At 36.4% G+C, this 23,276-nt stretch overlaps 1 protein-coding gene across 1 annotated transcript in view; it reads right to left on the reverse strand.

Moving 5' to 3' along the window:
* Window positions 1–23,276, reverse strand: part of CUL2 (cullin 2) — a 63,826-nt gene that overhangs the window by 33,217 nt on the left and 7,333 nt on the right. Inside the window, exons 2-5 of the mRNA XM_061179031.1 lie at window positions 22,779–22,881; window positions 15,373–15,467; window positions 9,174–9,279; window positions 4,850–4,932 (exon numbers count right to left, since the gene is read on the reverse strand). Coding sequence (XP_061035014.1) covers window positions 4,850–4,932; window positions 9,174–9,279; window positions 15,373–15,467; window positions 22,779–22,881 — 387 coding nt within the window. The remainder of the gene's footprint in view (window positions 1–4,849; window positions 4,933–9,173; window positions 9,280–15,372; window positions 15,468–22,778; window positions 22,882–23,276) is intronic.

A 23,276-nucleotide genomic window follows, 5' to 3' on the forward strand; every position in this document is an offset into this window, starting at 1 on the left:
GAATGCACACATGGGTGAAAAAACCATAAGGAAATAGAAGAAAGTGATTGCCTCACAAGTTGGGTAGTGGTTACTATGGGAGAAAGGGAGGGGATGGGACACACACAAGGGTCTCAGGGGAGGCTGCCCTGGTTCTAGTCCTTAACCTGTGGGGCAGTAACAAGCACAGTCACCTTATAATAATTCATTAAGCTGTACATTTGTGTTGTATGGCCTCCTGTATCTATATTTAATTTTACACACACACAGCAAAATACCCAAAAGTCCAAAAGAAAACTGTTATAACAATATTAATATGTGACATAATATGGAAAAAGAGCACAAGATAAAGTTACTACGTAACAATAAAAACAATTAACCATGAACAGAATAATCCTGATATTTATTTAACTAACAACAGAGCCTCAAAATTCATAAAACAAAAACTAACAACTGCACGGATGAAAATCCATAAATCTAAAATGAGCTGCGAAATTTAAAACATCTCTCAGAAACTGAGATACAAAAGAATAAAAACTACTACATTAAATTTTATTTTTATCCAAGATATTTTTCCTCAATGAAATCTATAATTTCTTAACAGCTGAGAAATAGAATAACAAACATATGAACATGCCAGAGAAAACACAAATCAGCCATAGCAGCCTATGTTATAAATTTTCCTAATTCAAAGGGGGAAGAAAGAATTTTATTTAAAGTTTTAAAGTTTTAAAGTTTTTATTTTGGGGTTTCCCTGGTGGCGCAATGGTTGAGAATCCACCTGACAATGCAGGGGACATGGGTTCCAGCCCTGGTCCAGGAAAATCCCTCAGGCCGCAGAGCAACTAAGCCCGTGCGCCACAACTACTGAGCCCACGCACCACAACTACTGAAGCCCGCACGCCTAGAACCTGTGCTCCGCAATAAAAGAAGCCACTGCAATGAGAAGCTCGCCCACCGCAACGAAGAGTAGACCCCATTCGCTGCAACTAGAGAGAAAGCCCGCGCACAGCAACTAAGACCCAACGCAGCCAAAAATAAATAAATAAAATATGTATTTTTAAATTTTTTAAAAATTTAAAAATTAAAGTTTCTATTTTTGTTCAAAGACTACTTGACACTAGAAAGTTAACTGCAGAGCTACTGGAAAAAAGGAAAGCAATTCTGAATCCATTTAGCATTAAAAAGTCTGTGTTTTCAACAGTATCTTTAAGCATCTAAGCAATTCCTTTTACCTGCATTTAAAAATGTATCTACTTTCTTCTCTCTAATTTCATATTCTTACACTGTAACATTTAGATCCACAAAGTTACAGCAGTTTATTTATTAAAATTAAAAACAATGTTAGGTTGTTACTACGCTGAAAGTCCCAATTGGCAATTCTATTTTATTATAAAAGACAAGTTATTATATGAATAGAATTACTTTTATCTTTCCTTAGTGAAGCAGACACTGTGAAAACATGCAGATACACAACCTATGATTACATCACTTGTTTCTTTCTTCCTAATATAGGAGGAGCACTTTTACTTTTGGATTATCAATTAAATTTTATGTGTACAGATTTCAAGATACCATGAAAAAAAAATTAAACTAACAATTGTTTCATTGACTCTCTTAAGCAAACAAAAAAATTCTGCAACCTACATTCCACTTTTAAATCTAGTACTTCACTGAAACAGTTTCTCTAAAATGCATGAAGCTGGGATTATTCCTGTAGCGTTTATATACCTCAAAAGAAGCCACCTTTATAGAATACAATTAATCAAAAAAAGAGCCTGGACCTAGTCTGTACCTTAAAAGCAGAGGATACATGGTCGTTTAGCCTTTTACGTCACTTTATATTGCTGTCTTGTTTTCCTGCCTGTGACCTTTTTAGACCGTCTTTTCTGATCTACAGAAACCCCACTCCACCCAATTACAACTTTTTTCAAAAGTCATGAAATTGTATTACAGTTTACTGAGCATTTCAGCATTCATGCTTAGTAAGAATTTTCACTTAGCAGAACATTTTGATTTCACAAGAAAAAATCCTCCATTAGCTTGACAGATAACTTTACCTCTTTCAAGGCTGAGATGGCCCTCAACTTTCTGAAATCTTCCAAGAAGATCAACACTCTACCTGTGAGTTGGGGAATTTTTATGATCTGTATATTTCTCTTACAATAAGAAAATGAAGGACAGTTCTATGTGTGATTCTATACAAAAACTCCTAGAGATGTAGGTGATGGTGCAGCATAAAATATACCTCTGCACAACCAAAGTTACATTAGGAAGTACTCTTTTCCTAAAGGTGCTAACCAAATTAATTCATCTACTGATGAAGCTAAGAGCACACAGCGAAAAGATGGAGAAAGTATATTACTTGGGTAAAATAAAGAACAATTAACTGAGGTAGGGATTATCTAACCCAAGTTACAGGAAAAGAGCTGTTATCATTAGTATCAGATAAGCACCTGAGTGGTGGAAGCAAGCATTTTAGCTAAAGGACAAGTGCTTAAGAATCACAGGGCTAAACAAACTGTAAAACCCTGGGAACAGTTTTAAAGCAGCAGTATCTGAAAAATATTGATGTCCAAGTATAAACAGTGTACCAAGTACTAAATGTATTTAAGAACTAGGAAAGACACATGTCTTTTCTTTTAGCAACTCTTGGCTATTATGATAAAAAATAACCTCTCAGACTACATTAAATAATGTTAGCACTAAGGGAGACCTATCTAGGCAGGAATAAAACCAGGTCTATCTATTAGGGATTGCCGGCATGTCATTTGTCCTTGCTCTGAAATCTTTTCACTGTATAATCCTCTCCACTTCATCTCACCTTTTTCAATCTACTTTTCCCAGTGCTCTGGGCAATTTACCACTCTCTCATCATGCTTTATTGTCACCCTATCTGTCCATGATATCTCACATGACAATGGGTAAATAGATGTTAAAGCAATGTAGCAGAAAGACCCAAATTGGAAGCTTAAAGACATGGAGTCTCTTTCCTACCTACATCAAGTTCAATAAGTCATTTTTCCTTATTGAAGTTCAGTCTGCTTACTTATAAATAAAACCTGCCTGGCCTCCTTGAGATCAAATAAAGAAAATACGTGTGAAAACACTAGAACACTCAAAGCATTATAAAACCAAAATATATTCATCATTAAGCTAAAGTACTGGAGCTACGAGTGGAAGAAACATTCTGTGGATTGAAATGACAGGCATAATGGATTTAGAGTTAAAAATTCCAGATTTGAATCTCTGGAATTAAGAAGATGGGAGCTGAATAGAGCAGCACAACTGTAAAATGGTAAACTGTACCAATCACCTAGGGTGAAGATTAAATGGGATTCACACGTAAAGTTTTTAGATCACTGCTTGGTACACAGTTTCCATATTTTATTATTATTATTAAGCCTTAGTACCCTTAGCTGTAAAATGTAAGATAATACCTACCTAATAGAGTAGACATAAAAAATAAATGAGATATTAGTAAAGCATGTTGAATAATACTTTAATGGAAACTGATTTTAACAACAAAACCAAAACAAGTTGCCCTAATGTCTCTAAACATATAGTCTCTATGTCTTTTCCAGAATTAGTATCCTACTGTTGTATTATTTTTCTCACAGTTATATTTTCTTTAATTTTTCATAAAATTCATTTTTAACAAGCTAACAATCACACTTAAGGAAAATTTACTAGATTGGATCAAAATTATAATAAAAGAGACATTTCATTAAAAGTGCATTTAGAAAATTATAACAAATTTTCATTATACTTTTAATGTAAAATAGCTGAATTCCAAGTCAAGAAGAAAGCTAATATTTCTTAGCAAAGGAAATTATACTAGAGCCTGTAACTCTTGTTGGACGTGTTCTTTTAGTCAGTCATAGTTCAGTGGAGAAAGAGGAAGGAAGAAAACTGTTCCACCCTACTGCTTCACTACTGCCTTTCCTCTCTCTCATCACCTTTGGAAACAGTGGAATCATGAAAAGCATGAGTGACAATTTTTAAAAACCAAGTTACTAACTCCTACCACATATTTTCTATTTGGTGTTAACATTAAATATTAAAATAGTCTCTCCTTTTGTGGCTTTTTTTCTTAACCTCTTATTTCTTATTAGGAGCCCCATAGTAAGAACAACGCTCTGCTTTTTTCCTCACATAAAAAACTCCATATTTGGGTCTTCTTAATGAAAGCAGTTTCAGAGGGAGTGGCCATTATCACACAGCAATTCACTGGTCTACAGAATTCCTTTCACAGTAGTTCCAGTCACCTAAAATTTATCTGTGTGAGCGATTTCAGTTTCTGATTCCCCAGAGCTGAGGTCTAGTTAGAATCTTCTAGGCCAGAGCTGACCAAGAATGTTCTACTCTGGACTCCACAGGATAACTTACTTGGTGCCAAACCTTATTCACCCAGCAGTTAGGTAAAGAGTCAACCATTCTGGGCCATGAGGACAGTGGGAAGCCCTTTTCTCATAAATTTACCTCACAAGTTAACTGATTATTAAGGTGACCAACAACTGGAAGAATCTGTTTTCCTGAGTAGGTTATCGTCATCAGGGTTTCAGCTGAGAATACGTTCAAACAACTCAGCACTGCCTACAAGATCCAAGACGTTTCAGGATTACAAAACAAGTCACTTCCTTCAGGGACTTATTTATTTACTAAGCATATTAGGTCACAGTGAAATCTGCCCCCCAAAACCAAAAGATTATAAAACGATTTTAAAATATTGGCATTAGAATGGAAAATGAGGCTTGTTACAGTAAAACGAGGCCTATGTGCAGTTGCCAGCCATGCAACTGTTCACTATTTTAGACCATTTCAAACAGCAAATTAGAACTGACTCAAGAAGATCAATGTCAGTACTCACTTTTTGATTTCTCGGAGCAGCATTCGGATGAGGATGGTCTGAAGTGGTTCAACCATCAATTTCCTCCACATATCCAATGCTAGCTGCCAGGAAAAATGAAAATCATCAAGGCTGAATTACTTAGTATTTGATTTAAACATTTGTTCAAGACTTCTTTTAAAAGTAAAAGCACCCATCAAATGAAGTATTTATAACTATACTTCAAAATTCAAATAAAAATTGAATATAAGGACAATAAATTTCTAATTTAAAATGACAATGACTATCATATCAGACTTGTACAAAGAACAGAATTAAGCTTTTATCATTAATTGAAAATCTTACAGAAATAACTGATTTTTATAAAACCTTAATTTATTGATTGTTAAATGCCCAATATTAGGAAAGGGCTATAGACGCCAAAACTATAACGGAAACAAAGGAGTTATGTTAAATAAAATAATGTTATTTGGCTGTTGGCTGGTTTTTGAAATTATAACACCTCTCATACAAACATAAAAGAATAAGTCAATTTAAAGAATAATAAAATAAACATCCTTGTATTCAACACCCAATTTAAGAAATACGACTTCACCATTACTGTTGCCCCAAATGTCCTCCTCCTTTCTTTCCCCTCAGAGATTATCACTATCCTGCATTTTGTGTTAAATCATTCCCTTCCTTACAGCTCTACCAAGTGTGTAACTATCCCATATGATATTTTTGAAGTTGACTATTTCTTTTTTTTTTGGCCACACCACGTCGCATGTGGGATCTTAGTTCCCCGACCAAGTATCAAACCCGTGCCCCCTGCAATGGAAGCACGGAGTCCTAACCACTGGACCGCCAGGGAAGTCCTGAAGTTGACTGTTTCTGACCTTGATAACAAAATCACATTGTATGCTCTTCCATGTATGATTTTTGTTTTGGTTTGTTTTGTCTGTTGTTATTTTTTAATTTAATTTATTTTTTGTTATTTTTTAATCTTATTTCTTATGTATAATTTTTTAACTGTAACTTTGTTACTGAAATCCAACCAAATTGATAAAGAGTTTATAGTTCAATCGTTGGCATTGCTATATAGTATCCTCTTGTATGAAGACACTATGACCAACTTTTACTTTCTACTGCTGATGACACTGTTTGTGATCCCAGCTTTTGCCACTGAGAACACTGCGGCTGTTCCTGCATTCACCTTCTGGTGGTCATAGGCAAGTGGTTCCCTGACACACACCTACGAGTGGAGACGCTGGCCGACAGGAGCAGGCATGCGTGCAGCCTTACTAAACAAAGCCAAGTGGTTTTCCACTTTACACTTGAAGCCAACATCCTGACAACAACTGCCACTGCCAGGCTCCGGTCAGACTTTGCCAATGTGATGGACATAAAATGGACCTCCTTCAGGTTTTAACTGGCAATTTCCTGAATAAGGCTGGGCATCTTTTTATGATTTTTGTGCATTTCACTTTTCTTTTTTCTCTGTAAACTGTCCATTCCATCTCTTTTGCCCATTATTCCATTAATGTTTGTCTTGTTCTCAATGCGACCTAGTAGTTCTTTATATATCGTGGAAATTAAGCCCTTGACAGTTTTACATATTGCACTTTGTCATAGTTTGTGACTTGACTTTTGAATTTCTTTACAGCATTTTTTTAAGTAAAAATATATTCTATTTTAATGTGCTCAAATTTATCAATCTTTTCCTTTATTGTTTGCATTCTTGTGTCTTTTAAGAAATCTTTCGCTCCCTAAGGTCAACCTTAAGGAGATATGTGTGCTCCTATGCTGCCTTCCAAAGTTTTCAAGTTTTGCCTTCACATGAAAGCCTTTAAACTCCAATATATTTTTCTCATACAGAGTACAAGTTATTCCAGTATCAAAAATTGATTGCTCCTAAAAAAAAAAAATTGATTTCTCCTGTTTCCAACGTAGCTGCATCCACACAGGTATGATTCTGTTTTTAGCCTCTCTACTGTTTCCCTAGGATAACTTTATTCTGATCCACTGGTAATTTTATAAAAATAAGTAAAAGCATCTGTTTTCCCACAAAGAACATTCTTCAGGTTTTGCCTTCTTTTTCTTTTTAATTAGCACAAAGAAGATAATACATAAGAAAATGGGATTTTATAGCTGTAGTAGGAGGGCAAACTGGTAAAGCCTTTGAAAGGCAAGGTGGCAGGGCTATCAAAGTTCAGGCTGTGCTTTGACCCAGAAAATCCACTTCCCGGTACTCACTCCATGAAAATTTCTGCTCATGTACAAGCAGATATATACACAAATGTAACTCCATGATTGTAAGATTTCTGTTTACTTTACTCATTACCATATTCCCAGCATATAGTACAGTGTCTAGCACACAGAGGGATTCAAAAATATTTAATAAGTGAACAAATGAACAATGATGTTCACACAGTATTGTTTGTGACAACAAAAAAATGAAAACTAAGGGGAATAGTTTAATAAATAATTAATAATTATTTGATATCCCTACTTTTTAAACAAAAGGCAAGAAATACAAGTTGCAGAATTTTATGTATGCTCTGATGTCAAAACTATTATGTGTGTATATATATATTTATATGTAAATGCACAGATAAAATTCAGAGAAGACATAAATCTAATTGTTTATAGTGATTTCCTCTGGGAAGAGGAGTGGGCATGATGGTGTTAGTGATAAGGAACAATTATAAAATAAAACATTCACTTATAATCCTACAAACTAAAGCAACTGCTATTAAGATTCTGGTATTTCCCACTGATCTGTTTCTCTACATCCTTTCCCCTCTACAGCTTTATTCCTATTAAACATATAATGTTGTATCCAAATGTTTTCAAAAACCATTTTCCGCTTTGTTAATGTTTCTATGAACTGTTTTCTACTAATTCATCCCTTTGCCTACTTTTATAACAAAATCATATTGTATATAGTCTTCTATGTGTGATTTTTATTGGATATTGGAAATTTAGACTGTTAGCCCATTAGTCACCCTTATTAATGACTGCAAGGAATACTTTTAAACATGTAAACCTTTTTTTCCGTATTAGTTTTGCAGTACAAATTACCAGACGTGGGATTACCTGGTCAACAGGTATTGAACATTTTAAAGTCTACTGAAAGACACTGATAAATTTCTTTCTAAAAGGGTTATTCTAATTTAAATTTCTACTAATGCTGCATCTTAGTTGTTTATTTCCTTCACTGACACTCATCAAAATTTAACATTAATTTCTTTACTTAGTTGGCATCTGCTTCCCCATGAGGAGAGCGGACCTTCTGTCTGTTCACCATTGTATCCCGAATGTCCAGCTACTCGATAAATATGTACGACATGAATAAAAAAACACTGCACTAGGGCTTCCCTGGTGGCGCAGTGGTTGAGAATCTGCCTGCTAATGCAGGGGACACGGGTTCGAGTCCTGGTCTGGGAATATCCCACATGCCGCGCAGCACCTGGGCCCGTGAGCCACAACTACTGAGCCTGCGCATCTGGAGCCTGTGCTCTACAACAAGAGAGACCATGGTAGTGAGAGGCCCGTGCACCGTGATGAAGAGTGGCCCCCGCTTGCCGCAACTAGAGAGAGCCCTCGCACAGAAACGAAGACTCAACACAGCCATAAATAAATAAATAAATAAATAAATAAATAATTTTAAAAAACACTGCACTAGAGTATTTCTTGCATAGTCAGTATATGTTTTATATATTATTATAATTTTCCACATTTAAATCTGAACTGTACCTCAAAAATTTGAGTGAATTGGTTGAACTGCACACTTTATTGTTTTACTCTGAATTTCTTTAATTACTTTTTAAAGTTAAAATAAATTTGTTGCATCCACAAATTTGTATTTCCTCTCTTTTAGGTTCTCTTTTAAGTCCATGTCCTTCACACTTTTCAACCATAAGAGTCTCAACATTTTCTAAATACTTTTTATGAGATTTTTCATACAGCAGAACTATTAACCTTCTGTCATTCATCCATCATTAATTTAACTACTAAAATAATACTCATCACATCTTTTCTGTTCTTCTCATCTATCTGAAGATTCTTAGGAAATCACGACACTATTTCATTTACTTAACATTCAGGATTTTTTTTTTCCCCTCTTTGGCCACGCAGCTTTCAGGAACTTAGTTCCCCAACAAGGGATCGAACCTGCGTCCCCTGCATTGGAAGCACAGACTCTTAACCACTGGACCGCCAGGGAATTATTCCCTAGGATGTTTTAAATCTTGACAATTTTAAGATAGTCCACTCAGTGTCCTTAAGAAAAGGACAGTGAATCAAATTTCCTCAGTATATAAAAACACTCTTATGTTTGCCAGTCATTTAAAGAATGTCCTACCTCTCCTATTTCCATAAGTGGTTCATTCATATCTACACCACCATAACCATACTGAAGGTCAGCTTCTGTCAATTTATTCTTTTTAATAAACTGGGTGTTGAGATACCTGAAAAACAAATGTAATATCAATAGACACTATGTCAAAATCAGTAGGAAAACAAGTAATGTGCAACTTTAGAGCAATAATTTTAGGGTTATAATCAACTGCAGAATAGTTCAGTAATACATCCAAAAGAAACTAATTATATATAAATTAGAAATATAATTTTAAAAAAAGATAAAAATTACCAGCCCAACTCCCTTTGCTAGGCCCTAAGAGACAAAGAGTAAGACCTCTAGAGTAGCAAAAACAATACCTATTACCACAGTCTCACTTAAAAAAACTCAGGGGTTTTGTTCTAAAACTTTCCAATACTCTTATAGCCCAACAGCTCCTATCCAAGGGTCAACCCTCTACAGTCTAATTTGCTCATTCCCGGATTCTTCTTGTTAAATAAGCGAAGTTCACTTTGCAAAGAATTTAACAGAAAATGGTTAAAAGATCAAAGTCAAGAAAGTTCTCTATATTTTATCACCATTAAATATGTAACTTTTCATTTTTAAACAAACAAACAAAAAAATCACAATCAGTAGGTGAGAAAACGCAATAGATTGTTACAGACAGTAAGAAGTATGGGAAAAACTGACAGATTCAAGATCACTTTGTCTACCAGGGGTAAACAGCTTTATAAAGAAAGACTAATAACTGTGATGATCTCTAAGAACTACTAAGATGAATAAAGAGTTCTAAGATTAAATAAAATGTGTACAAAGGCGTGTAATATTCAAGAATCACTTTTCACCATCTCAGATTTCACCACAAGGCCTTTAATGCTCAACACCTATAACTATTCGTTTGACGGCTTCTGCCAAGGTGAAAATAGCTATTGACAATACAAGTATTTAGGCAACAACCACAAAATCTCTGTATTAAAACACACACTTTCCCACGTTCACTGAATCAAAATGAAAGGTCTGCTGAATGTTCAGACAACTGAAACTGCAAGCAAAGAAAACAAAAATTTCAACTGCTAACTCCACTGACAATCCTAGCAGACGATGAAAAATAATAAAGCGCTACGGCCACCACCACTTTCACAAGTTCCCTCCCACATTCACTCACTTCAAGCTCTGGACTCCAGGGCTTACAACCTTGGTGCTCCATGTGACATTTTAGTCTCTTCTGTCCACTGGTTACAAAGTCATTTCCTTTAAAATACCATTTAGCTTTCCCTTCCATTTTCACTGTAACCCTCATAATTTCCTGCTGTGCTTCCACCACGCCTTCCAGCTGAGAAAAGGGGAACAGGATTGGGAGATGGAAGCAAGAGCTGGAGAGAAATGGCTGCTTCACCTGAAACAGACTCCCTGGGGTAGGGCGTTTCACCTCTGGCCTCTGTCACTCTGGTCTCGGCTCAAACACACCTCTCTCAGGCCTGACCTGACCCCAAACCAAACTAACCTTCACTTCCCACCCCCAATGAAGTAACCATCTAATGCATAACTGTTTTCTTCACAGCACTTGCTACTATGTGAAAGAATCCTGTTCTTTTCTTTGTCTACTGGTTTTGTACATCTACCTCCTCTCTAGAATGTGAGGTCTGGCAGACAGTGTCCAGAACAGTGGCAGGCAGATAGGCAGTCCTCGAAAAATACTTCTCCGAATTACGAAATGAATAAACGGGTAACGTTCCAGCAGCACGGATGGCAAAAGTTAACATTAGAACACAAACTTGGAAAAGCAGCCTGGAGCCAGATCATAAAAGCATGAATGCCAGGAAATAAAAGTAATCACTGACACTTATGGAGCGCCTATCGTGTGTCAGAGACAGGCATAAGCATTGCAGCTGGCTGAATACTAGGAGGTAGATATATGTGGTACTATTAGGATCCTCATTTTACGTGTAAGAAAATTGCAGCTTAGACAGCTTAAAGAACTCGGCAAAGGTCCATCAGCTACTAAGTGGCAGAGCTGGGCCAGAAAACTCACGAGGTCTCCCACTCTCATTCAGCAAGTACTGACCAAGTGCGTACTGCATGCCAGGTACAACAAGGCACTGAGGATAGAAAAACGAAAAACAAAAATGTAGTCTCTGCCCAGAGAGCTTACCCATCTGGTAGGACATAAAAACACAAACAAATGTAACATTTCAACAGTGAAAAGTGCTGAGTAGGGGGAACTTAGTCATATCTGCACCATTACATGTGCCTTTCTATAAGACCCTTTGCTCCAAACCATTCCTTTTCTGGTCACTGTACCATGGCCATCCCAGTAATCCTACCTAAAACATTAGCATCACTTATCTCATCCTTCCGTTTACCTCCTTTTAATCAGCTGGTCCTCCTGTCCTCCTACACTATTCCTCACCTCCTCCCATTATTTTCCTTTTCACTTTCAATGCCATTCATTGACTCTCTGCTTGGATCATGTGCAACACTCTCATGACTGATCTCTATTTCCCATTTCTGGCATGTCCAATTTACCTAAAAATTCTGCTTTCAGGATATCAACTCCCTATTCAGAAGCCTACAGCAGCCCCCTTATTCCTATACAGTAAGTGTAAACTTCTCAGCATAGGAGTTTGCTGACTCTGAAGAGTAGCTGCTAGATCTGCAGAAGTCTGGATTCACTAGAGATCTGTGTGTATATTCTGCAGCCAATACGCTGTTTTAGTGGAGCTTTATACGTTTTATATCTGATAGGACAAGTCACTATTCTCTTTCCCGCATGGAATAAATTTTAAACTAACTTTCATTATCTATATTCTTCTCATTACAGATTTCTACTCTTGACAGTTTAAGCTTGATAGAGAAGATTTTAAAATAATTTATAGATATAATTTAAAATGTAAGTAGCATAATTTTTCATTTTGATTCAGACACCATTCTTAATTTCTAAGTCACTGTAGTATTTTACAATCAGATTTATTAACCACACATTTGTTTTTAAATCAAGATATATATTCTAGGAAATCGTAAAGTAAAATAGCTTTCAATAATTTCTTTAAATAGTCGATACTCTACCACACAGTCAATACCTGACTGTTCTGCTCAGGTCTAACTCATGCAGTAGTACATGTTTTTATAATTCATTCTGGCAACAAAGTGATTGATAAGTATCCTTTGCTTTTCTGGAGTATTAGCAGTAACACAACAGTATTAACTAACAAGAACTAATAGCCTAAGGTAACTGTGAAGCCTCTAAGAAATCAGGCATTTCAATCTATCTTTAAAAAAATCCATTATAAGAACTGTTCCCATGCTAATACCTACTGGATTTCAAGAGTCGTTAGTCCTCAAGCTAATACTTTAAGTACCCCACTTCAAGGGCCCGCAGGGCCTAAACAGATATGTAGCGGCAGGAAAGGTGGGGTAGGAGCACCATTATTTTTCTTTAAAATTGGGACCCTTAAGTCACCTATGCGAATGCATATCCATCTTATAAATCAATCAGAGTAAAGAAAAGGCTAGAAATTACTTCAAAACAATAATATTGAAAAATGCTTTTGAAATAAAACTGATTTTTTTCCTTTACATTTCTTCACACAGATTTCCTTATAGACTAAGATTAATAACAAGAGATAGCCTGGATAACCTACTACCCAACCAGTAAAGACTATCAAGCAGTTTTTTTCTAATTACTGCCAAATGTGCCCTCTATGAGAAGGATCTCACCACCCAGTCTACCAATATAATTAAATAAATCAGTCACATGAAGCCAACCCCACAGAGGTCAAACAAAACACTCTATAAGTGAATCCCATGAGCCATTGGTTCTAAGTCTTTACTACAGACAGTGGAAAGTTACTAAATGATTTCGGACGGTGATCAAATTTGCACTTGAGAAGTTTACTAAATAGAATAAATTAGAAATCAAAGGCTGGGAGACTGGTTACAGGGATGTTATCAATAATAGTCCAGGTCAGAAACAATAAAAAGCTTGAACTACAATACTATAATAGCACTGCAAAGGAAATAATAAATTTAAGAGACATTTGGAGGATTTGACCAAGAGGGGTCAGGTAGAGAGGATAACCCTAGGTGAAGGATAACTGAGACTTCTGGCATATACATCTGGATGTCCAGGACTACCATTAACCAAAATGAGTATTACTGGGGCAGCGTGTGTGTAAAAGATAACAAGCTCAGTTGTGAACATCTGCAGTAGTACGATGTACCCACAGAACATCCTGGAGGTACAGGCAGCTAGGTAAGAATATTCCTCTGAAACTTAGACCACCTGCAATAAACATTTATTTTGGTAGTTATCAATATATAGGTTGTAGCTAAAACCAGGAGTAATAGAGATCATCCTAGAAATAACACAGAGTGTAGCTAAAGGATGAGAATAGAACCTACGTAAGTGACTACAATGACTCTCTAGAATGAGGCTAGGTAGAATGAAGAAGTTAAATGGATTTATTCAGACTCATCTGGGTTTAAATTCTGCCCTTGTAATTTTTCCAGCTCAGGGACCTTGACCCCTCTGACCCTTAGTTTTCCTCCATTGTAAAAAACCAACTACCTCTTATGGCTTTATATGTACGCACACATATGTGTATATATCATATATATTGCAAAATCTAATAAAAGCTCATCAACAGTACCAATTTAATAGTACTACTTTCAATAATACCAAATTGATTTTGGTAAAGAGAGGTGCAGGAGAACCAAGAGAACGGTGCCCCAGAAAACTAAGAAAGAATAGAGAAACAACTTGAATCTTTACTGAAGTATCTCAGCTAACGAGGGATCCCACTGCATGGCACACAGTCGAAGCACTCTGTTTTGTCATCCATATACCAGTGGCCCCAGCTTCTCAGCAGTGACAAAGACACGCGTGTGCTCTCACTCTGATCCTTAAAACTCCCCCCGCTCTCCCCCACGGTTTAGCTAAGGAATTCTTAAGTTCTATTTATGACTAGGCCACTTTGGTGGATGGAGGGGGGAAATCAAATGTCAGGATGTTTAATGGATGGCAAACATGTTCTGTAAAAGTCAAAGCCACAGTAAACCTTGCCCTTGTTAGCAATTGCTGGTTTCTGGTTTTATTATATTTTGCTCTTCTAAGAGGAAACAGAGCTACTGGCCATTTAGAAGTGAGTTCCAGTTTCTAACATAGGCAGCTTACATCTAGTGAAGTCCAGTGTTGTTATAAAAACCAAAGGGAATACTAACCAGTAAAGCAAAGAAGGACAGACACACCAAGGTGACCATGCCTTGGCCCCATGTACCTGTGCAGGAAACGCTTTGAGACCTAGCTCTACTCCTCTTCTCCAGCAAGAAACTGAGGCAGGGGTTCATCTGTGGCCCAAGCCACAATGCACAGGGCAAAATTATCACTGCAACCATCACAGGCCAAAAGGCCCAGGTGCTTAACAGCACTATTCCCTATTTATCCACTGTCCTTCAACAAATGGGTCTCTGCCTGTGTACCTAGGTACTGTACTTATTTCCACTGTCTACATGAATGAGTTAGAGAGGACCAGCCCAGGGTGCCACAGGAACATGCATGAGTGGCAGTTAACACCAAAGATCTAAGCAGGAGACTGAGGCAAGGAGAGGGGAGTTCAGAGCGGGGAACGGGAACTAGTCATTCAGGGAAAGGAAGAAAAGCAATCCAGACAGACAGAATAGCACAAGGAAAGGTGGGATGATATGAGACCACAAGGCATCACAACACTGCCGGTAATTCAGTACGTCTAGAGGAGAGGGTGGGAGAACGTCAAGAGAAAACTGCCAGGTACTTCCATGAAACATAAAATGCTGAATCCTAGAGTCAAACAAGAGCATGCTGGAGGGGGGCACGAGCTTAGATTCACTAAAAGTTTCATCCAAGCTGAAGTTTCACTTCGGATCTGTCAAGATTTAATGTGTGTTACACAGTCCCAGACAACTGAAGAAACAGAGCTATGCCATCAAATACAGTTTTAGTTTTCACAGAATAAGTTTCCATACACTGCCTGGCTCCCAAATACCCACATGACCCACACTACAGACCTTTCCCCATAGCAGAGAAAAGTCCATACATCAGGTAATGCTTTAGTTCTGCTCATTTTCACGGGTAGTAGGTAGTAAAAACAAACAAACCAAAAACTCCTGCAATTACCAAATGCAGGCAATACTGTTTAGACTGTTGAGAGTCTAAAAGTGTACTTACCTATACAAGCAGTCCATATAGTCTGCACCCTTGCTGTATTCCTCCCAGTACCTATGATACATAACAAGTACTTGCTCTTCAGACTCCAGAACTCTCTAGAAAAAGAAGAAAAATATTTTTTACTCAGAAAGCACTAATCATTTTCATTTGTAAGCTATGAAATTTATCAAAAACTAATGTTCTTAAATAAGTGACATAATTCAAGCACTATATATTACATTTACAAATTACATTCTTATTTTTAACTACCTTTAGTAACAATGAAAGAGCTAGAAAAAAAATGTGAATCTTAGATATGAAAGTGAAGCATCCATACTAGAGAGTAAATGTTTCATTCTCTAAGATAAAAAAAACAAAATGTAATGGTTTGATGCTGTTCTTTGGGCTAGAATATTAGATCAGATTAAAACAGAATGTAATTCTATTGTATTTCCTCACGTCCATCTCTTTTGATCAGGCTGTAGTTATGTCATCACCTCATATTATTCACTTTTGCGAATAAGACTACTTATGAAAATTGACACATTTTCCATATTCCCCAAATAAGTTATCTTATATTTATTTAATAAAAACCTACTATTTTTTGAAAAATGACAATCAAACTGAAATCTGAGGGCTGATGTTTAAAAAGTTAATTTTAATGGAAATCTAGTCTAACAATAAAAATCCACTGGATAGGACAGACATTCCCGAGGCCACCGCTGATCTTACTTCGGCTCTTCCATCAGCCGTCCGTGTGACCTTAGGCAAGACATGACCTCAACACTCATCCAATTAACTCTTGATGAAAGCTATGCTTTTAAACTTGTAATTTTACCAATTAATTCTCAGGATGATAGGAATAGCCTATAAATAGTACTTTTTTGCCTATCATATGGTAAATTAAAAATCGCAACCACTATTAATAATGTTGGGGAATAGGACCCACTTAGGAACTACTGCTGGTTGGATAGAATATAAATCTAGGAACAATTTCTTACTACGGTTGTTCCTCAACATCAGTGGGGATTGTTTCCAGGACCCCACCATGGATACCAAAATCCGCAGATGCTCAAGTCCCTACAGCCGGGCCTCCATATCCACCAATTTGGAACACACAGATATGGAGGGAAATGTTCATGACTTATGACCCAGTAATTCCACGTCTAGGGACTTATCCTATAAAAAAAACTTGGTAACACAAGAATAACTTAGCTACAAGGATGTTCATGGAAGTATTGTTTATAATCACAACTTTATGAACTGGAAATAATCTATATGCCCAGCAATACAGGAATATTTAAACAAATCACAGTATCTCCACAAAATGAAAAATTTTACAATCATTGCCAGAATTACAAAAGTCTATTTAATGACAAAGAAAGAGACCTACAATATTATTAAAAGCAAAAAGCACATTATAAAGTATACAACATGACTTCACTTTCTAATAAAAATGGAAGTCTACACAAAACAAAAATATGCAAAAGACATATATCAAATTATATTTTTAATAGTATCAAAAAAAGATATATTTAAAAATAGATATATCAAAAATATTAACAGTGGTTAATTCTGGAGGTATGTTATGGGTGATGTTTATTTTCTTTTTGCTCATCAGTATGTTCTAAATGATCTACAACACAATGCAATACTTCAGTAATTTAAAAAGTTCTCACAGGTGAAACTGTTTCAGTTCTGTTGGCTATATTAACAATTTACTTTGTCATCTACATATTAGCCAACTTCTTTTTTTGTCACTGGACTTGAGAGAAAATATGGTATACAATTATATAAGTATTCTAAATTTTCATAAAACTACTTCACAATTGTAATTTTTCAATCACACAATTATACCAATGTTAATTTTTTGGTTTTAATAATTGTACCACTGTTATGCAAGATGTTAATATTAAGAAGCTGGGTAAAAAGTATTTGAGAAGTCTTTGTATTATTTTTGCAACTTTTCTATAAGCTTAAAATTATTTCAAAATAAAAAGTTTTTAAAAATCACACTTACAACCTATGCTAAAATATAAAATTGCAAAATTTATAAATGCCTCACACAGTTATCTACTATATTATAACCAAAGCTAACCAGCTCACAACAGCAGAACTTTAACTTCAAAACTAACATATGAAAAATGTTTAGACTAAGTTAAATTACTTGTCATTAAAACCACTTTCATAAACTGATAAATGCACATACTAGAACGCTAAAATGTATCTGCCATATATAATAAAAAGTAGAGCATTTCCTGCAAATCAAAACCAGAATGAGCTATAACCTCACACCTGTCAGAATGGCTATCATCAAAAGTCAAGAAATAGGACTTCCCTGGTGGCGCAGTGGTTAAGAATCCGCCTGACAGGGGACACGGGTTCGAGTCCTGGTCCGGGAAGATCCCACTTGCCGTGGAGCAACTAAACCCGTGTGCCACAACTACTGAGCCCACGTGCCACAAATACTGAAGCCCACGCGCCTAGAGCCCGTGCTCCGCAACAAGAGAAGCCACCACAAGGAGAAGCCCGCGCACCGCAACGAAGAGTAGCCCCCGCTCGCCACAACTAGAGAAAGCCCGTGTGCAGCAACGAAGACCCAACGCAGCCAAAAATAAATAAATAAATAAATAAAGTCAAGAAATAGTGAGTGCTGGCAAGGATCTATAGAAAAGGGAACCCTCACGCACTACTGATGGGACTGTAAACTGGTGCAGCCACTATGGAAAACAGGGTGTTCCTCAAAAAGTTAAAAACAGAACTACCATATGAGCTAGCAATTCCACTCCTGGGTATTTACCTGAAGAAAAAGAAAACACTAATTCAAAAAGATACATGCACCCCAATGTTCATAGCAGTTCATAGCAGCATTACTTACAATAGCCAAGATACATAAGCAACCTAAGTGTCCAACGATAGACAAATGGATAAAGAAGATGTGGTATATATATATACAATGCGATATTACTCAGCCATATAAAGAATGAAATCTCGCCATTTGCAACAACATGGATGAACCCACAGGGTATCATGCTAAGTGAAATAAGTCACACAGAGAAAGACAAATACCACATGATCTCACTCATATGTGTAATCTGAAAAACAAATGAACTAGCAAAACAAAACAGAAACAGACTCAGAGATACAGAGAACAAACAGGTGGCTGCCAGAGGGGAGAAGGCTGGAGTAGGGGGCCAAAAAGGTGAAAGGGATTAAGAGGTACAAACTTCCAGTTAGAAAATAAATAAGTCATGGGGATGTAACATAGAGCGCAAGGAATATGGTCAATAATATTGTAATAACTTTGTTTAAGGACAGATGGTTACTAGACTTAATTTGGTGATCATTTCATAATGTATGTAAATGTTGAATCACTATGTAGTTCACCTGAAACTAACAAAATATTGTATGTCAACTATATTTCAATGAAAATAAAATAAACAGATAAAATCGGCTCTGAAAAACTGAGCTTATAAAATATTGTATGTCAACTATATTTCAATGAAAACAAAATAAAATAAAATAAACAGATAAAATAGGCTTTGAAGAACTGAGATTTTCTTCAAATGTTATAAGGGAAATATCACAGGATCAATTGTGCTCTACTTATGGGTTGTTACCATTTGAAAAAGATCTACTCCTAGTCATGTACAGGGTTAGACATATTATTACACAGACTGTGTTACTTTATCTCCATTTTACAGATAAAGGAACATGAAGTTCAATCTACAAGGTAGGTTAGGTGAGTTGCCCAGGGTCACAGGGCTAACAAAAGGTAGTCAAGTTTCCACAGACTTAGAGAAAGAACTTATGGTTACCATGGGGGAAGGATGGGGGGAAGGGATAGTTAGGGAGTATGGGATAGACATGTACACACTGATATAATTAAAATGGATAACCTTTGGCTATTCGGGTTCTTTTGTGTTTCCATACAAATTGTAAAATTCTTTGTTCTAATTCTGCGAAGAATGCCATTGGTAGTTTGATAGGGATTGCATTGAATCTGTAGATTGCTTTGGGTCATTTTCACAATACTGATTCTTCCAATCCAAGAATATGGTATACTTCTCCATCTGTTTATGTCATCTTTGATTTCTTTCATCAGTGTTTTATAGTTTTCTGAGTACAAGTCTTTCACCTCCTTAAGTAGGTTTATTCCTAGGTATTTTATTCTTTTTGTTGCAATGGTAAATGGGATTGTTTCCTTAACTTCTCTTTCTGATTTTTCGTTGTTAGTATATAGGAATGCCAGAGATTTCTGTGCATTCATTTTGTATCCTGCAACCTTGCCAAATTCATTGATTAGCTCTAGTAGTTTTCTGGTGGCATCTTTAGGATTTTTTTATGTATAGCATCATGTCATCTGCAAACAGTGACAGTTTTTTACTTCTTCTTTTCCAATTTGTATTCCTTTTATTTCTTTTTCTTCTCTGATTGCCATGGCTAGGACTTCCAAAATGATGTTGAATAAGAGTGGACATCGTTGTCTTGTTCCTGATCTTAGTGGAAATGCTTTCAGTTTTTCACCATTGAGCATGATGTTTACTGTGGGTTTGCCATATATGGCCTTTATTATGTTGAGGTAGCTTCCCTCTATGCCCATTTTCTGGAGAGTTTTTATCATAAATGGGTGTTGAATTTTGTCAAAAGCTTTTCCTGCATCTATTGAGATGATCGTATGGTTTTTATTCCTTAATTTGTTAATATGGTGTATCATATTGATTGATTTGCATAAACTGAAGAATCCTTGCACTCCTGGGATAAATTCCACTTGATCATGGTGTATGATCCTTTTAATATGTTGTTGGATTCTGTTTGCTAGCATTTTGTTCAGGATTTTTGCATCTATGTTCATCAGTGATATTGGTCTATAATTTTCTTTTTTTGTGATAGCTTTTTCTGGTTTTGGTATCAGGGTGATGGTGGCTTCGTATAGCCAAAGCAATCTTGAGAAAGAAAAACGGAGCTGGAGGAATCAGGCTCCCCGACTTCAAACTATACTACAAAGCTACAGTAATCAAGACAGTATGGTACTGGCACAAAAACAGAAATATAGATCAATGGAACAGGATAGAAAGCCCAGAGATGAACACATGCACGTATGGTCACCTAATTTACAACAAAGGAGGCAAGACCATACAATGGAGAAAAGACAGCCTCTTCAATAAGTGGTGCTGGGAAAACTGGACAGCTACATGTAAAAGAATGAAATTAGAATACTACCTAACACCATACACAAAAATAAACTCCAAATGGGTAAAAGACCTAAATGTAAGACTGGATACTATAAAACTCTTAGAGGAAAATACAGGAAAAACACTCTTTGACATAAACCACAGCAAGATCTTTTTTTGACCCATCTCCTAGAGCAATGAAAAAACAAAAATAAACAAATGGGACCTAATTAAAAGCTTTTGCACAGCAAAGGAAACCATAAACAGGGCGAAAAGACAACCCTCAGAATGGGAGAAAATATTTGGAAATGAAACAACGGACAAAGGATTAGTCTCCAAACTATACAAACAGCTCATGGAGCTCAATATCAAAAGAGCAAACAACCCAATTAAGAAATGGGCAGAAGACCTAAATAGACATTTCACCAAAGAAGACATACAGATGGCCAAAAGGCACATGAAAAGATGCCCAACATCACTAACTATTAGAGAAATGCAAATCAAAACTACAATGAGGTATCACCTCACACCGGTAAGAATGGCCCTTATCAAAAAATCTAGAAACAATAAATGCTGGAGAGGGTGTGGAGAAAAGGGAACCCTCTTGCACTGTTGGTGGGAATGTAAGTTGATACAGCCACTATGGACAACAGTATGGAGGTTCCTTAAAAAACTAAAAATAGAACTACCATACAACCCAGCAATCCCACTACTGGGCATACACCCTGAGAAAACCATAATTCAAAAAGAGACATGTACCCCAATGTTCACCGCAGCACTATTTACAATAGCCAGGACATGAAAGCAACCTAAGTGTCCATCGACAGATGAATGGATAAAGAAGATGTGGCACATATATACAATGGAATACTACTCAGCCATAAAAAGAAATGAAATTGAGTTATTTGTAGTGAGGTGGATGAACCTAGAGCCTGTCATTCAGAGTGAAGTCAGTCAGGGAGAGAAAAACAAATACTGTATGTTAACGCATATATATGGAATTTTTTTAAAAAATGGTACTGATGAACCTAGTGGCAGGGCAGGAATAAAGACGCAGACATAGAGAATGGACTTGAGGACACACCATTGGGGGAGGGGGAAGCTGGGGTGAAGCAAGAGTAGCATCGACATATATATATATACTACCAAATGTAAAACAGATAGCTAGTGGGAAGCAGCAGCATAGCACAGGGAGATCAGCTCGGCGCTTTGCAATGACCTAGAGGGGTGGGATAGGGAGGGTGGGAGCGAGACACAAGACGGAGGGCATATGGGGATATACGTATGCATATGGCTGATTCATTTTGTTGTACAACAGTAACTAACACAGCATTGTGAAGCAATTATACTCCAATAAAGATGTATAAAAAAAATAAATAAAATAAATGGATAACCAACAAGGACCTACTGTATAGTGCAGGAAACTCTATTCAATGTTATATGGCAGCCTGGATGGGAGGGGAGTTTGGGGGAGAATGGATACACGTATATGTATGGCTGAGTCGCTTTGCTGTCACCTGAAACTATCACAACATTGTTAATTGGCTATACTCCAATATAAAATAAAAAGTTTAAAAAAATAAAATAAAATACTGGGGGGAAAAAAGAAGGTAGTCACGTTTCTAGTTCAAAGAATAAATGATCTCATCCAATTCCTGATAAGATCAGTAATCCAAAATAAGTTAGAAATGCTGCGTATAGCCAAATACTACAAAATTCATTCACTGCTTATACACAGATCAAGTCGGTGATGTTGCCCTCATGCACATGGCACACTGACCAAAATAACTGGTCACAGAGATTTTCTATCATACTTTTTAATTTACCATTCTCCTTTTTAATTCTAGGTTTTTAAAGACCTTATATAGGATATGAAGAGGCAGCTAAAATGTTGAATATAAAGACAGAGATTCACCAAGAGGTGGGAAGCAACAGTAAAAGAAAACTTGGTTCTATAAACACCATCCAGAGGATATGTAAGCACTTGATTTCAAGTTGAACACATCTTGATTTGAAACCCTACTCTTTAACTTACTAGTTGTATGATCTGGAGCAACTAAACTGACTTCCCTTGGAGAACCTAACAACACAGAGCTTGACCCACAGCTCTTATATACATATTAGAAAAATGCTAATTAGGAAACAAAACAAATAACCTTAACCTGATACAAGTTCTGCACTGGAAAACAGTGAACTAGTCAAATAACTATGTAGCCATAAACACATTTACATCATGTATGTATCAATCCTTACCTTGTGCAAATGCCGTACGTGATTTTCCAAAAAAATCTTAGTTTCTGTATAAAGTCGTTCTCCAAGGGGTTCAGGATAGGCCACACATAAAGCATAGATATCTCTAGTTAAATTGTTAAGGTTTTCATATTCATTGAAGATACTACTTAAAAACAAATGAGATTTAACTCAAGTCTGGCATTAAAAAATGAAAAATCCTTATTTCATTTTAGCAGTTTAGGATTATATAGATACATATACAGAATGAAAGACACTTACCCAACACATTGGTGGTAGAAGGGAGGTGGGGAATCAACCTCACACGCTCTGACTCTTTACCTTGTATCCTCACCCCAAAAAGAGCAAGCAGCCCTCTTCACGTGATGTCATTGTCTGGGAGGCCTCAGTCAGACTTTCCTATGTTCCCTCCAAATTCTTTTGTTGTTTATTTTTAATTGTAATTAGTAACCAATAAAATATCTCCATGTATCCATGTATATATATTTGTTTGATTACTAT

Source organism: Eubalaena glacialis, chromosome 2 (assembly GCF_028564815.1).
Source record: "Eubalaena glacialis isolate mEubGla1 chromosome 2, mEubGla1.1.hap2.+ XY, whole genome shotgun sequence".
Taxonomy (NCBI): domain Eukaryota; kingdom Metazoa; phylum Chordata; class Mammalia; order Artiodactyla; family Balaenidae; genus Eubalaena; species Eubalaena glacialis.